Genomic DNA, 15,873 nt, shown 5'->3' with positions numbered 1-15,873 from the left:
TACACAACGTAATTACATATCTGCCATCATGCAAGAGGGTCCGAATAAGTGTCCGAGTATTCGAACCCTAATGCACGAGAAATGGCAAGTGAACACCACAATTACATATCTGCCATCATGCAAGAGGCTCCGAATAAGGGTCCGACTGTTTAAACCCTAATGCGTGAGAAATGAGAAGTAAATACCATAATTACATATCTACCATCATGCAAGAGGGTCCGAATAAGTGTCCGAGTGTTCGAACCCTAATGCATGAGAAATGGCAAGTAAACACCATAATTACATATCTGGCATCATGCAAGGGTCTTTGAATAACTGTCCAAGTGTTTAAACCCTAAAGCATCAGAAATGGCAAGTAAACACCATAATTACATATATGCCGTCATGCAAGAGGGTTCGAATTAGTGTCTGAGTGTTCGAAATCTAACGCACGAGAACTGGCAAGTAAACACCATAATTTCCAATCTGCCATCATGCGAGAGGGTCTGAATCAGTGTCCGAGTGTTTAAACCCTAATGCATGAGACATGGCAAGTAAACACCATAATTACATATCTGCCATCATGCAAGCGGGTCCGAATATGTGTCCGAGTGTTCGAACCCTAATGCATGCGAAATGGCAAGTAAACAAAATAATTATGTATCTGCCATCATGCAAGAGGGTCTGAATTAGTGTCTGAGTGTTTAAACCCTAATGCACGAGAAATGAAAAGTAAACACCGTAATTACATATTTGCCATTATGCAAGAGGGTCCGAATAAGTGTACGAGTGTTCGAACCCTAATGCCTGAGAAATGGCAAGTAAACACCATAATAACATATCTGCCATCATGCAATGGGCTTTGAATAAGTGTCCGAGTGTTTAACCCCTAATGCATCAGAAATGGCAAGTAAACACCATAATCACATATCTGCCATCGTGCAAGAGGGTTCGAATTAGTGTCCGAGTGTTCGAACCCTAATGCACGAGAACTGGCAAGTAAACACCATAATTACAAATCTGCCATCATGCGAGAGGGTCTGAATCAGTGTCCGAGTGTTTAAACCCTAATACATGAGACATGGCTAGTAAACACCGTAATTACATATCTGCCATCATCCAAGAGGGTCCGAATATGTGTCCGAGTGTTCGAACCCAAACGCATGCGAAATGGCAAGTAAACAAAATAATTATGTATCTGCCATCATGCAAGAGGGTTAGAATTAGTGTCCGAGTGTTTAAACCCTAATGCTTGAGAAATGAAAAGTAAACACTGGAATTACATATCTGCCATTATGCAAGAGGGTCCGAATAAGTGTACGAGTGTTCGAACCCTAATGCATGAGAAATGGCAAGTAAACACCATAATTACATATCTGCCATCATGCAATGGGCTTTGAATAAGTGTCAGAGTGTTTAAGCCCTAATGCATCAGAAAGGGCAAGTAAACACCATAATTACATATCTGCCGTCATGGAAGAGGGTCCGAATAAGTGTCCGAGTGTTCGAACCCTAATGAATGAGAAATGGCAAGTAAACAACGTAATTTCATATCTACCATCACGCAAGGGGCTTTCAACAAGTGTCCGAATGGTTAAACCCTAATGTATCAGAAATGGCAAGTAAACACCATAATTACATATCCGCCGTCATACGAGAGGGTCCAAATAAGTGTCCGAGTGGTCGAACCCCAATGCATGAGACATGGAAAGTAAACACCATAATCAGATATCTGCCATCATGCATGAGGGTCTGAATTAGTGTCCGAGTGTTTAAACCCTAATGCAAGAGAAATGGCAGGTAAACACCGTAATTACATTTCTGCCATCGTGCAAGAGGGTCCGAATAAGTGTCCGAGTGTTCGAACCCTAATGCAGGAGAAATGGAAAGTAAACACCATAATTACATATCTGCCATCATGCAAGAGGGTCCGTATCAGTGTTCGAATCTTTAAACCCTAATGCATGAGAAATGGCAAGTAAGGACCATAACTACACATCTGCCGTCATGCAAAAGGGTACGAATAAGTGTCCGAGTGTTCGAACCCTAATGTATCTGAACTGGAAAGTAAACACCATAATTACATATCTGCCATCTTGCAAGAGAGTCTGAATTAGTGTCCGAGTGTTTAAACCCTAATGCAAGAGAACTGGCAAGTAAACACCGTAATTACATATCTGCCATCATGCAAGAGGGTCCGAATAAGTGTCCGAGTGTTCGAACAATAATGCATGAGAAATGGCAAGTAAACACCATAATTACATATTTGCCATCATGCAAGAGGCTTTGAATAAGTGTCCGAGTGTTTAAGCCCTAATGCGTCAGAAATGGCAAGTAGACACCATAATTACATGTCTGCCGTCATGCAAGAAGGTCCGAATTAGTGTCCGAGTGTTCGAACCGTAATGCATTAGAAATGGCAAGTAAAAACCATAATTACATATCTGCCATAATGCAAGAGGGTCTGAATTAGTGTCCGAGTGATTAAACCCTAATGCCTGAGACATGACAAGTAAACACCGTAATTACATATCTGCCATCATGCAAGAGGGTCCGAATATGTGTCCGAGTGTTCGAACCTTAATGCATGCGAAATGGTAGGTAAACACCATAATTACATATCTGCCATCATGCAAGAGGGTCTGAATTAGTGTCCGAGTTTTAAAACCCTAATGCGTGAGAAATGGCAAGTAAACACCGTAATTACATATCTGCCATCATGCAAGAGGGTCCGAATAAGTGTCCGAGTATTCAAACACTAATGCACGAGAAATGGCAAGTGAACACCACAATTACACATCTGCCATCATGCAAGAGGCTCCGAATAAGGGTCCGACTGTTTAAACCCTAATGCGTGAGAAATGGGAAGTAAATACCATAATTACATATCTGCCATCATGCAAGACGGTCCGAATAAGTGTCCGAGTGTTCGAACCCTAATGCATGAGAAATGGCAAGTAAACACCATAATTACATATCTGGCATCATGCAAGGGTCTTTGAATAATTGTCCAAGTGTTTAAACCCTAAAGCATCAGAAATGGCAAGTAAACACCATAATTACATATATGCCGTCATGCAAGAGGGTTCGAATTTGTGTTTGAGTGTTCGAACCCTAATGCACGAAAACTGGCAAGTAAACACCATAATTACCAATCTGCTATCATGCGAGAGGGTCTGAATCAGTGTCCGAGTGTTTAAACCCTAATGCATGTGACATGGCAAGTAAACACCGTAATTACATATCTGCCATCATGCAAGAGGGTCCGAATATGTGTCCGAGTGTTCGAACCCTAATGCATGCGAAATGGCAAGTAAACAAAATAATTATGTATCTGCCATCATGCAAGAGGGTCTGAATTAGTGTCTGAGTATTTAAACTGTAATAACCCGACCCTCGTACATGTTCTTTGTTATATTTTCGGATCCTATTTTGTGATTTTGAATGCTTATTGTAGAATCCTATGGGAAACCTAAATTAAGTAAGTGAAAAGATGTCTATCTGTTCAATAAGAAAAGTATCTGTTGTATGAGAATGTTTAGATCAGCAATTGGAAGCCTTAGAGGCTTAATTATCTGGAATTGATTTCACATATATGACCAGCATGATTTTTAGGTAATATTAAGCGTGTTTATGAAATTTTAATTGGGGGATGCTTAAACGATTCATTTTTGTCCCTATCTAAGTTTTTATATATGTATATATATGCTCATAAGAGTCTTATGACTCATAAGACTTAGAAATTATATTTGCTCCTAAGGGAAGATGATGAGTGAGAGAAATTGAAGGGTGGGGGGAGGAGATCATCAAAGGTTAGGAATTTATGGAATATTAAGCATAAGGTATGTATAAGACTAACTCACTTAACTCCCATAACTCTTCTTCTTAAGATGTGTAAAATACCCTTATGATCATGTTACTTAGGGGTTGGAATGATAATTCCATATGTATGTAAGAAGTTAATGAACAAGATAGCCTTGCTTAGTTGCTTGAATCAACCATGGAGACATTGTACTTGAGCTTTTACTTTGAATTCAAAGTTGTGGATATATGTGTTTATGGATGTGTAAAGCAAGAATTTTCATGAATATGTGTATGTTGAGAGCCTAAGAATGATGAACTGAATTAAATTGATGTAATTGCTATCATCTTGACATGATTTTGGACCATGTATTATCAAATAAGAATGTTGATTTGAGCCTTGTAGATATGTGCCAAAAGATGGGATTTTGTAAGAATTTTCGGACATTTTTGGGCTGAATCGCCGCACGTGCGGGGGTCATGGCCGCACGTGCGGGAGGTGCTGCCGCACGTGCGGGAGTCATGGCCGCACGTGCGGGAAATGGTGAAAAACAGGGGCCTCTGTTCTGCTAAAAAGGCACGTGCGGGACCTCAGGGCCGCACGTGCGGGGCCAACTGCCGCACGTGCGGGGCTCACAGCCGCACGTGCGGCTCATGCTGAAAAATACGGTTTGCTCCGTTTTGCGTGTAGAACCCTCTAATGTTGTCGGAATATGTATTTGATGCCTTTTAATATGTATAAATTCCTTCGAAGTAAAACGAAACAGAAAGTGATCTAATATGGAAAGAAAACTAACTTGTGTAAGGTTGAATGTGTGCAGGGCACACTCCGGGAAGAACAAGTACGTCGTCGCAACACTGTGAGTAGTAATATCATTATCCGCTATGCATATAGCTAATGATTTTCATTAGCGTTTCGTTCACGCAATTATGTTAATGTTTCAAGTATGCAACTATGTTTATAATTCAAGTGTGTATACTAATGTTCAAGTATATATGAATATATGCTAATGTCCAAGCATGTTTTAAGTATGTAAGGAAAGGAATGGGAAAGATAAAAGACCTTTATTCTATAAGACTCTAGGCCTACGGCCACTCAATATAAGATATTATGATATGAAACAAAGTGCTACACGGAACTAAGTGCTACGGTGTGAGCCACCTCTAGAATCCGTGTGAGACACCTCTTGAGTTCGTATAAATATGTTTCAAGGGCTTTATGCCACTTTCAAGGGCTTTATGCCACTTTCAAGGGCTTCAATGCCAACAAGTTACAAGGGCCTTGTGCCACACGTTCCAAGGGCCTTAGTGCCATATGTTACAAGGGCTTCGTGCCATCATGTTTAAGGGCCTTGTGCCACTATGTTCAAGGGCATTATGCCACCATGTTTTAAGGCTTCAAGCTGTTATGAATTAAGAATGTGATATAGCAAGCTCTTGTGTTCAAAATTGGGCCTAAGGCCGTTATAAGATGCATACAGAATCGGGCTGACTTGTAATTTCTGTATTTACACACATATTGATATATGTCATGTTTTAAGATGAGCATTGCTTCATTATGCATTACTATTCACTGAGCCCGGCTCACTTTTTGCTATGTCTGTTTCTGTAGGCAACCATCCAGGTGGTAAAACCTAACCCAAGACGCGCAGTTTCTGTTGTCAACCTGCATGTACCCAAGCACCCATGAGGCCACTTTTTGTGAAGTGTGTTAAGATAATTAGCTTGTATATAACTTTAATAGTTTTGTTACATGCCCGATGCTAGGGTTGGATCTGTATATATGTTTGTATATATGCCTCCTGCTAAAGAATATTTTGGACTCTATTACCCTTCATGGTGCATGTAATGTATGAGATCCTGGCATGTTAGAAACAGCTCAATGGAATTTGCTTGGTTTTTGTATTCTAGAGCGTTTGTGCTTCCGTCAAGGCCCCATATACTATATGAACACCAGGTTGCATGTCTGTTTGTGAATAGGTCATGCCCGAACTTTTAGGGGCAAGTTGGGGGCGTGACGAGTGGTATCAGAGCACGAGTTGCTATCTCACACACGAATCCATTGAGCTTTAGGGTGTCTAGAAAAGCTTTAGGCATCTTGCATGACATTCTGAAAATATATGAAAGAGCGATGGCAATGTTAAGTCTACTCTGATAATGCTAACACTTTTGAAATATGTCTATTATGTATAAATGATTATTGTGTAGGCAATGGTGAGAACAAGGACAGAGGATACAGAAGATGCTACCTCCGCACGGCTGGATAGAATGGAGAGAATGATTATGGAAATGGCGGAGACCTTACGGCAACAACAACAACAGCCACAACAACCACCCCCACCACCGGTACCTCCACCGGCGGTACAAGATTTTCATGCTGAAGACCGGACTATCACCCTTACTAAGGAGTTTAAAAAGATGAAACCGCCATCCTTTAAAGGAGGAATAGAACCAATGAAAGCTGAGGCGTGGGTGTTGGGAATAGAGAAGTTATTCGAAGTCTTTCCCTGCACAGAAGCTCAAAAGGTGCAACTGGCTGCCTTTACTCTTGAGGATGAGGCGCGCAGATGGTGGATGCTTACGAGAACTGTACACCAAGGGTTGACATGGGACAGATTCTTAGAATTGTTTTATGACAAGTACTTCCCTCAAAGCATACGGGATAAGAAGGTAACAGAATTTGAAACTCTTAGGCAAGGGAATAAAACCGTCGCCGAATATGAAGCCCAATTTGCGGAGTTAGCTCGGTTTGCACCTCATATGGTGGACACGGATTATAAGAAGGCGCGTAAATTTGAAGGGGGATTGCGGAGCGCTATCCTGGATAAGGTCAACATGTTGAAGTTACCTACTTACGTTGATGTGTTGGAAAGAGCTGTTATAGCGGAAGGAAATCTTGCTACTCAGAGTCGAATCTCGGAATGGAAAGGGAAGAGGCAAAATACTCAATGGTCAAAGGGATCACCTGCTCCACCAAACAAGAAGCAGATGTTAGGGAGTTCAAATACTTCTACCCCTGGTCAGGATTCAATACCGACTTGTCCGGAATGTGGGAAGAAGCATCGTGGAATGTGCTATCGGAAGTTTGGAGCCTGTTTCCAGTGTGGCAAGACAGGCCATTTGATCAAGGATTGCCCTCAAAGAAATCAACAAAGCAATAATAGAACCACTACAAGTTCAACGGGGTCTGCACCAACTTCCAACACTAAGACAACTGTTAAACCTACTAATAATAAACACACCACGAGACAAGGCAGGGTATTCGCATTGGTTCCGGGGGATGTACAAAATGCAGCAACGGTGGTGTCAGGTACATTTATCGTTCACGATCATTTTGCTCACGTATTATTTGATTCTGGCTCCACCCATTCTTTTGTGTCGAAACTATTTGCTCCTAATTTAGATAAAACTGAAGAAAAACTGTCTTATATGTTATGCGTGTCTTCACCTTTGGGAGGCCCTATGATTTGTACTTCTATCTATGTTGCTTGTGAACTCCAACTTGGGGATATCCGGGTCTATGCCAATTTGTTACCTCTTGATATGGCCTATTTTGATATTATTCTGGGAATGGACTGGTTAGGTGAATATGGGACAACTATAGATTGTTTGACTAAACAGATCAGTTTCCACCCTCCGGGACAATCAGAGTCTACTTTTCAGGGACATGGAGTGACTACTCCACCTTATTTAATTTCCGCAGCAAGGGCTTGTAAATTAATTCAGAAAGGGTGTCAGGGGTATTTATGTAGTGTTCTAGAGGGGCAAATGGCGAATGAGAATACTAACATGATCCCAGTTGTCTGTGAATTTCCGGATGTTTTTCCGGAAGAACTACCAGGACAGTTAATAGATCGTGAAATTGAGTTTACAATTGAGGTAGCACCGGCAACTCAACCCATTTCTAAGACCCCGTATAGAATGGCGCCGGTTGAGATGAAAGAATTGAAAATGCAGTTGCAAGATCTATTGGACAAGGGATTTATCCGCCCGAGTGTATCTCCGTGGGGTGCGCCCGTTTTGTTCGTGAAGAAGAAGGATGGAACACTCCGGCTTTGTATCGATTACAGAGAACTCAACAAAGTCACCATCAAGAATAAGTATCCGCTACCAAGAATCGATGACCTGTTTGATCAGCTTCAAGGGGCACAGGTATTTTCTAAGATTGATCTACGGTCTGGATACCATCAATTAAAAGTCAAGGCTGAAGATGTTGAGAAGACAGCCTTTCGAACCTGGTATGGTCACTATGAATTTTTGGTCATGCCCTTTGGAGTTACTAATGCCCCAGCAGCCTTTATGGATCTTATGAACCGCGTCTTCAAGTCCTATTTGGATGAATTTGTGGTAGTCTTTATTGATGATATCCTTATTTATTCAAAGAATATGGTAGCTCATGAGACCCATCTTCGTTTAATTCTCCAAACCCTCCGGGAAAGGGAATTGTATGCAAAGCTTAAGAAATGTGAATTCTGGCTACTCGAGGTGGCGTTTCTGGGGCATATTATCACAAAGAATGGAGTTTCTGTTGATCCACACAAAATTGAGGCGATTGTGAAATGGCCAACTCCTACCAATGTGGCTGAAGTACGTAGCTTTATGGGGTTAGCTGGTTATTACAGGAGATTCGTTCAAGATTTTTCTAAAATTGCTGGACCACTTACGCAATTGACTCGAAAGGGAGTTATATTTGAATGGTCGAAAGAGCGGGAATCTGCTTTCCAGGAATTGAAGATGAAATTAACCACAGCTCCAGTTCTGGCTTTACCGTCTGGCACCGAAGGGTTTGTAATTTACAGTGATGCGTCCCATAAAGGATTAGGGTGTGTGCTTATGCAAGGTGGAAGGGTCATTGCCTATGCTTCACGACAGCTTAAACCCCATGAAAAGAATTATCCCACGCATGATCTTGAGCTCGCGGCGGTGGTTTTTGCTTTAAAAATATGGCGGCACTATTTGTATGGTACTACCTGCGAAGTTTACACCGACCACAAAAGCCTTAAGTACCTTTTTACCCAGAAGGAATTGAACATGCGGCAGCGTCGGTGGTTAGAGTTAATTAAAGACTATGATTTACAGATCCATTATCATCCTGGTAAGGCCAACACGGTTGCAGATGCTCTTAGTCGAAAAAATATGGGAGATTTGGCCAACTTGTTTACGGAGCAAAGGGAATTGGTAAATGAACTGGACTAAATGAGTATGGAGTTTAAGATACATGGACAGGAAACATTACTAGCAGCGGTAATGGCTCAACCGACTTTACTTGAGGAGATCAAGTCACATCAAATGGAGGATGACATTCTAAAGAAGGTATGTGATGAGTTAGAGACAAAACCAAAATCAGGGTTCAGTTTAGTGGATTCGGTACTCAAATTTCAAAATCGAATATGTGTCCCCAATGTGTTGGAACTTAAACGGAAATTGATGGAAGAAGCGCACGCTTCAAGATTTTCCATGCATCCGGGAAGTACCAAAATGTACCGGGATCTGAAACAAAACTTTTGGTGGCCAAGCATGAAAAAGGAGATTGCAGAATTCGTCTCTAAGTGTTTGCAGTGTCAGCAAGTGAAAGCGGAGCATCAAAGGCCAGCAGGATTATTACAACCCCTTCCTATCCCGGAATGGAAGTGGGAACATCTAACCATGGATTTTGTTGTGGGATTACCACGGACACCTCGGGGTATGAATTCTATATGGGTCATTGTTGACCGATTGACTAAGTCCGCCCACTTTCTACCAGTAAAGACTCAGTACAATGCAGATAAACTGGCGGTCCTTTATGTGAATGAAATTGTAAGCCTACATGGTGTACCAGTCTCGATTGTATCGGATAGGGATCCGAAGTTTGTTTCCAGATTCTGGCAAAGTTTGCAAGAAGCCATGGGTACAGAATTAAAATTCAGCACAGCTTTCCATCCTCAGACTGATGGTCAATCCGAGAGAACAATACAAACTCTGGAAGATATGCTCCGGATGTGTGTGCTAGAGTTTCAAGAAAGTTGGGAAACCCATTTACCACTGGTAGAGTTCGCATATAACAATAGTTACCACTCAAGTATTGCAATGGCACCCTATGAAGCTTTGTATGGACGACCGTGTCGTTCTCCCGTATGTTGGGCTGAAGTTGGAGACAAATCTTTGTTAGGGCCTGAAATTGTTCAGTTAACGACCGAAAAGGTTAAAGTTATTCGGGAAAGATTAAAAATAGCTCAAAGTAGACAAAAACATTATGCGGATAACCGACGGAGGGATTTGGAATTTGAAGTGGACAGTCATGTTTTTATAAAAGTCACTCCGATGAAAGGCCATCCAAGATTCGGAAAAAGGGGTAAGTTAACACCCCGTTATGTTGGTCCCTTTCAAATTTTGGAAAGAGTAGGTCCAGTAGCTTACCGGGTTGCTCTCCCGCCACATATGAGCCAAGTACATAATGTATTTCATGTCTCTATGCTTCGGAGGTACCTTGCGGATCCGTCTCATGTTATTGATTATCACCAGATTGAACTAGATGATAAGTTAAGTTATGAGGAGAAACCAATTCGCATTTTAGATCGGCAAGTGAAACAGTTACGAAACCGAGAAATCCCAATGGTAAAAGTGGAATGGCAAGAACATTACGGAACTGACGCAACTTGGGAAAGAGAAGAGGAAATGCAACATCAGTATCCACATCTGTTTCTACCCTAAGGTAAAACAAGTTTGGAGGACCAAACTTATTTAAGGGGGGGAGAGTGTAATAACCCGACCCTCGTACATGTTCTTTGTTATATTTTCGGATCCTATTTTGTGATTTTGAATTCTTATTGTAGAATCCTATGGGAAACCTAAATTAAGTAAGTAAAAAGATGTCTATCTGTTCAATAAGAAAAGTATCTGTTGTATGAGAATGTTTAGATCAGCAATTGGAAGCCTTAGAGGCTTAATTATCTGGAATTGATTTCACATATATGACCAGCATGATTTTTAGGTAATATTAAGCGTGTTTATGAAATTTTAATTGGGGGATGCTTAAACGATTCATTTTTGTCCCTATCTAAGTTTTTATATATGTATATATATGCTCATAAGAGTCTTATGACTCATAAGACTTAGAAATTATATTTGCTCCTAAGGGAAGATGATGAGTGAGAGAAATTGAAGGGTGGGGGGAGGAGATCATCAAAGGTTAGGAATTTGTGGAAGATTAAGCATAAGGTATGTATAAGACTAACTCACTTAACTCCCATAACTCTTCTTCTTAAGATGTGTAAAATACCCTTATGATCATGTTACTTAGGGGTTGGAATGATAATTCCATATGTATGTAAGAAGTTAATGAACAAGATAACCTTGCTTAGTTGCTTGAATCAACCATGGAGACGTTGTACTTGAGCTTTTACTTTGAATTCAAAGTTGTGGATATATGTGTTTATGGATGTGTAAAGCAAGAATTTTCATGAATATGTGTATGTTGAGAGCCTAAGAATGATGAACTGAATTAAATTGATGTAATTGCTATCATCTTGACATGATTTTGGACCATGTATTATCAAATAAGAATGTTGATTTGAGCCTTGTAGATATGTGCCAAAAGATGGGATTTTGTAAGAATTTTCGGACATTTTTGGGCTGAATCGCCGCACGTGCGGGGGTCATGGCCGCACGTGCGGGAGGTGCTGCCGCACGTGTGGGAGTCATGGCCGCACGTGCGGGAAATGGTGAAAAACAGGGGCCTCTGTTCTGCTAAAAAGGCACGTGCGGGACCTCAGGGCCGCACGTGCGGGGCCAACTGCCGCACGTGCGGGGCTCACAGCCGCACGTGCGGCTCATGCTGAAAAATATGGTTTGCTCCGTTTTGCGTGTAGAACCCTCTAATGTTGTCGGAATATGTATTTGATGCCTTTTAATATGTATAAATTCCTTCGAAGTAAAACGAAACAGAAAGTGATCTAATATGGAAAGAAAACTAACTTGTGTAAGGTTGAATGTGTGCAGGGCACACTCCGGGAAGAACAAGTACGTCGTCGCAACACTGTGAGTAGTAATATCATTATCCGCTATGCATATAGCTAATGATTTTCATTAGCGTTTCGTTCACGCAATTATGTTAATGTTTCAAGTATGCAACTATGTTTATAATTCAAGTGTGTATACTAATGTTCAAGTATATATGAATATATGCTAATGTCCAAGCATGTTTTAAGTATGTAAGGAAAGGAATGGGAAAGATAAAAGACCTTTATTCTATAAGACTCTAGGCCTACGGCCACTCAATATAAGATATTATGATATGAAACAAAGTGCTTCACGGAACTAAGTGCTACGGTGTGAGCCACCTCTAGAATCCGTGTGAGACACCTCTTGAGTTCGTATAAATATGTTTCAAGGGCTTTATGCCACTTTCAAGGGCTTTATGCCACTTTCAAGGGCTTCAATGCCAACAAGTTACAAGGGCCTTGTGCCACACGTTCCAAGGGCCTTAGTGCCATATGTTACAAGGGCTTCGTGCCATCATGTTTAAGGGCCTTGTGCCACTATGTTCAAGGGCATTATGCCACCATGTTTTAAGGCTTCAAGCCGTTATGAATTAAGAATGTGATATAGCAAGCTCTTGTGTTCAAAATTGGGCCTAAGGCCGTTATAAGATGCATACAGAATCAGGCTGACTTGTAATTTCTGTATTTACACACATATTGATATATGTCATGTTTTAAGATGAGCATTGCTTCATTATGCATTACTATTCACTGAGCCCGGCTCACTTTTTGCTATGTCTGTTTCTGTAGGCAACCATCCAGGTGGTCAAACCTAACCCAAGACGCGCAGTTTCTGTTGTCAACCTGCATGTACCCAAGCACCCATGAGGCCACTTTTTGTGAAGTGTGTTAAGATAATTAGCTTGTAAATAACTTTAATAGTTTTGTTACATGCCCGATGCTAGGGCTGGATCTGTATATATGTTTGTATATATGCCTCCTGCTAAAGAATATTTTGGACTCTATTACCCTTCATGGTGCATGTAATGTATGAGATCCTGGCATGTTAGAAACAGCTCAATGGAATTTGCTTGGTTTTTTATATTCTAGAGCGTTTGTGCTTCCGTCAAGGCCCCATATACTATATGAACACCAGGTTGCATGTCTGTTTGTGAATAGGTCATGCCCGAACTTTTAGGGGCAAGTTGGGGGCGTGACATAAACCCTAATGCATGAGAAATGAAAAGTAAACACCGTAATTACATATCTGCCATTATGCAAGAGGGTCCGAATAAGTGTACGAGTGTTCGAACCCTAATGCATGAGAAATGGCAAGTAAACACCATAATTACATATCTGCCATCATGCAATGGGCTTTGAATAAGTGTCCGAGTGTTTAACCCCAAATGCATCAGAAATGGCAAGTAAACACCATAATTACATATCTGCCATCATGCAAGAGGGTTCGAATTAGTGTCTGAGTGTTCGAACCCTAATGCACGAGAACTGGCAAGTAAACACCATAATTACAAATCTGCCATCATGCGAGAGGGTCTGAATCAGTATCCGAGTGTTTAAACCCTAATACATGAGACATGGCAAGTAAACACCGTAATTACATATCTGCCATCATCCAAGAGGGTCCGAATATGCGTCCAAGTGTTCGAACCCTAACGCATGCGAAATGGCAAGTAAAAAAAATAATTATGTATCTGCCATCCTGCAAGAGGGTCTGAATTTGTGTCTGAGTGTTTAAACCCTAATGCATGAGAAATGAAAAGTAAACACCGTAATTGCATATCTGCCATTATGCAAGAGGGTCCGAATAAGTGTACGAGTGTTCGAACCCTAATGCATGAGAAATGGCAAGTAAACACCATAATTACATATCTGCCATCATGGAATGGGCTTTGAATAAGTGTCCGAGTGTTTAACCCCTAATGCATCAGAAATGGCAAGTAAACACCATAATTACATATCTGCCATCATGCAAGAGGGTTCGAATTAGTGTCCGAGTGTTCGAACCCTAATGCACGAGAACTGGCAAGTAAACACCATAATTACCAATCTGCCATCATGCGAGAGGGTCTGAATTAGTGTCCGAGTGTTTAAACCCTAATACATGAGAAATGGCAAGTAAACACCGTAATTACATATCTGCCATCATCCAAGAGGGTCCGAATATGCGTCCAAGTGTTCGAACCCTAACGCATGCGAAATGGCAAGTAAACAAAATAATTATGTATCTGCCATCCTGCAAGAGGGTCTGAATTTGTGTCTGAGTGTTGAAACCCTAATGCATGAGAAATGAAAAGTAAACACCGTAATTGCATATCTGCCATTATGCAAGAGGGTCCGAATAAGTGTACGAGTGTTCGAACCCTAATGCATGAGAAATGGCAAGTAAACACCATAATTACATATCTGCCATCATGCAATGGGCTTTGAATAAGTGTCCGAGTGTTTAACCCCTAATGCATCAGAAATGGCAAGTAAACACCATAATTACATATCTGCCATCATGCAAGAGGGTTCGAATTAGTGTCCGAGTGTTCGAACCCTAATGCACGAGAACTGGCAAGTAAACACCATAATTACCAATCTGCCATCATGCGAGAGGGTCAGAATTAGTGTCCGAGTATTTAAACCCTAATACATGAGAAATGGCAAGTAAACATCGTAATTACATATCTGCCATCATCCAAGAGGGTCCGAATATGTGTCCGAGTGGTCGAACCCCAATGCATGAGACATGGAAAGTAAACACCATAATCACATATCTGCCATCATGCATGAGGGTCTGAATTAGTGTCCGAGTGTTTAAACCCTAATGCATGAGAAATGGCAGGTAAACACCGTAATTACATTTCTGCCATCATGCAAGAGGGTCCGAATAAGCGTCCGAGTGTTCGAACCCTAATGCAGGAGAAATGGCAAGTAAACACCATAATTACATATCTGCCATCATGCAAGAGGGTCCGAATTAGTGTTTGAATCTTTAAACCCTAATGCATGAGAAATGGCAAGTAAGCACCATAACTACACATCTGCCGTCATGCAAAAGGGTACGAATAAGTGTCCGAGTGTTCGAACCCTAATGTATCTGAACTGGAATGTAAACACCATAATTACATATCTGCCATCATGCAAGAGAGTCTGAGTTAGTGTCCGAGTGTTTAAACCCTAATGCAAGAGAACTGGCATGTAAACACCGTAATTACATATCTGCCATCATGCAAGAGGGTCCGAATAAGTGTCCGAGTGTTCGAACAATAACGCATGAGAAATGGCAAGTAAACACCATAATTATATATCTGCCATCATGCAAGGGGCTTTGAATAAGTGTCCGAGTGTTTAAGCCTTAATGCGTCAGAAATGGCAAGTAGACACCATAATTACATGTCTGCCGTCATGCAAGAAGGTCCGAATTAGTGTCCGAGTGTTCGAACCGTAATGCATTAGAAATGGCAAGTAAAAACCATAATTACATATCTGCCATAACGCAAGAGGGTCTTAATTAGTGTCCGAGTGATTAAACCCTAATACCTGAGACATGACAAGTAAACACCGTAATTACATATCTGCCATCATGCAAGAGGGTTCGAATATGTGTCCGAGTGTTCGAACCTTAATGCATGCGAAATGGTAGGTAAACACCATAATTACATATCTGCCATCATGCAAGAGGGTCTGAATTAGTGTCCGAGTTTTAAAACCCTAATGCGTGAGAAATGGCAAGTAAACACCATAATTACATATCTGCCATCATGCAAGAGGGTCCGAATAAGTGTCCGAGTATTCGAACCCTAATGCACGAGAAATGGCAAGTGAACACCACAATTACATATCTGCCATCATGCAAGAGGCTCCGAATAAGGGTCCGACTGTTTAAACCCTAATGCGTGAGAAATGGGAAGTAAATACCATAATTACATATCTGCCATCATGCAAGAGGGTTCGAATAAGTGTCCGAGTGTTCGAACCCTAATGCATGAGAAATGGCAAGTAAACACCATAATTACATATCTGGCATCATGCAAGGGTCTTTGAATAATTGTCCAAGTGTTTAAACCCTAAAGCACCAGAAATGGCAAATAAACACCATAATTACATATATGCCGTCATGCAAGAGGCT

At 41.1% G+C, this 15,873-nt stretch overlaps 1 protein-coding gene across 1 annotated transcript; it reads left to right on the top strand.

Moving 5' to 3' along the window:
* Window positions 1-6,234: 6,234 nt before the first annotated feature.
* LOC145804028 (uncharacterized) lies at window positions 6,235-8,976 on the top strand. The gene is made up of 2 exons (XM_082897440.1): window positions 6,235-7,776; window positions 8,164-8,976. Exons 1-2 carry the CDS (start codon window positions 6,235-6,237, stop codon window positions 8,974-8,976), a joined length of 2,355 nt encoding a protein of 784 aa, XP_082753566.1.
* The last annotated feature ends 6,897 nt before the right edge of the window (window positions 8,977-15,873 follow it).

The sequence above is a fragment of the Camellia sinensis genome, chromosome 12, assembly GCF_055761805.1.
Source record: "Camellia sinensis isolate YWXY chromosome 12, ASM5576180v1, whole genome shotgun sequence".
NCBI classification, from domain to species: domain Eukaryota; kingdom Viridiplantae; phylum Streptophyta; class Magnoliopsida; order Ericales; family Theaceae; genus Camellia; species Camellia sinensis.
Note: the sequence above shows the minus strand (reverse complement) of the source record. Positions and strands in the feature narration are given on the sequence as shown.

Coding starts and splice junctions, on each gene's coding strand:
- LOC145804028 (XM_082897440.1), top strand. CDS start 6,235: ATGAAAGCTGAGGCGTGGGTGTTGGGAATAGAGAAGTTATTCGAAGTC. Junction 7,777..8,163: donor AGGGATTTATCCGCCCGAGT/GTATCTCCGTGG, acceptor ATTTATTCAAAG/AATATGGTAGCTCATGAGAC.